This window comes from Herpailurus yagouaroundi, unplaced genomic scaffold (genome assembly GCF_014898765.1).
Source record: "Herpailurus yagouaroundi ecotype Mexico unplaced genomic scaffold, PumYag 29, whole genome shotgun sequence".
Lineage (NCBI taxonomy): Eukaryota > Metazoa > Chordata > Mammalia > Carnivora > Felidae > Herpailurus > Herpailurus yagouaroundi.
This window is the reverse complement of record NW_024412377.1, coordinates 75,561,606-75,562,560: the sequence shown is the minus strand read 5'-3', so window position 1 is coordinate 75,562,560 and position 955 is coordinate 75,561,606. Positions and strand designations below refer to the sequence as shown.

At 39.1% G+C, this 955-nt stretch overlaps 1 protein-coding gene across 3 annotated transcripts in view; it reads right to left on the bottom strand.

Moving 5' to 3' along the window:
• Positions 1–955, bottom strand: part of LOC121012245 (uncharacterized) — a 126,392-nt gene that overhangs the window by 84,399 nt on the left and 41,038 nt on the right. For all 3 annotated transcript variants that reach the window (XM_040447144.1, XM_040447162.1, XM_040447153.1), the window contains exon 6: positions 127–228. In XM_040447144.1, the coding sequence (XP_040303078.1) occupies positions 127–228 (102 nt within the window). The remainder of the gene's footprint in view (positions 1–126; positions 229–955) is intronic.

Genomic DNA, 955 nt, shown 5'->3' with positions numbered 1-955 from the left:
ACTTAGAAATTGCTTCTATTGCATGTGTGTGCTTTATGGGACTATGATATCAAAGGCTATTTATTGTGTGAGGTCTGAGATAGTTGTTCTGATCTGAATTAAAGCTGCTATAGTGAGACAACTTACTAGCATCCACTTCAGTTACCACGATTGGTTTGGAGAATTGAATTCGGAATCCCCAGGGATAATCACCAGTCCCTTTGAACAGCCTCACGGTTCGCTCTCGAACTAAAGAGGAAACAAAGAAGGCATTCTTTTGAGTTACTCTTTAGATACCACAAATATGATTACGAAAGTAGCTAGGATTTATTGCTTGTTTATTATATATCAGGCCAAATAAAAATGTTCTAAGCACTTATTAGTATTATCTAATTTAATCTTTATATCAGGTTTTTTTATATAGAGGAGGAAACTGAGGTACAGAGAAGTTAAACAACTTACCTGAGTCACATGGTGAGAGAGGGGCAATGCTCACCACCCCAAGGCAGCATGACTCCCAAAAGGCAGCTGAGCCTTACAGGTCTGAGTCACTCAGATCCGTACACAATAAGACATTTGTTACAAGGTTATACATGAAAATAGGAAAACTGAATCCTTAGATGTACATTTAAGTCTTACAGGAGCCCAGGAAAGCCTGAACAATTGAGTTTCTCAGAAAAAAATGGGAACAGCTGGGTGGACTTTGCAGATATTGGTAACTGTAAGGTTGTGCTGTATTGATGGTGGAAAGTTCTAGAGACTTCACAGTAAGAGTTCATGGACTTTTACATGAGTCTAATGATCATTTATTAATGTGGCCCTGTTACTTCTCAGTCTTCTTTTCCATGTATCTTCTCTCTTTTCTTCCTGCTACCTTCACAGCGTCTTTTCTGTATAGAGATCTGTGTGTACATGCTTTTGTGTGTGTGTGTGTGTGTGTGTGTGTGTGTGTGTGTGTGTGTGTGTGTGTGTGTGT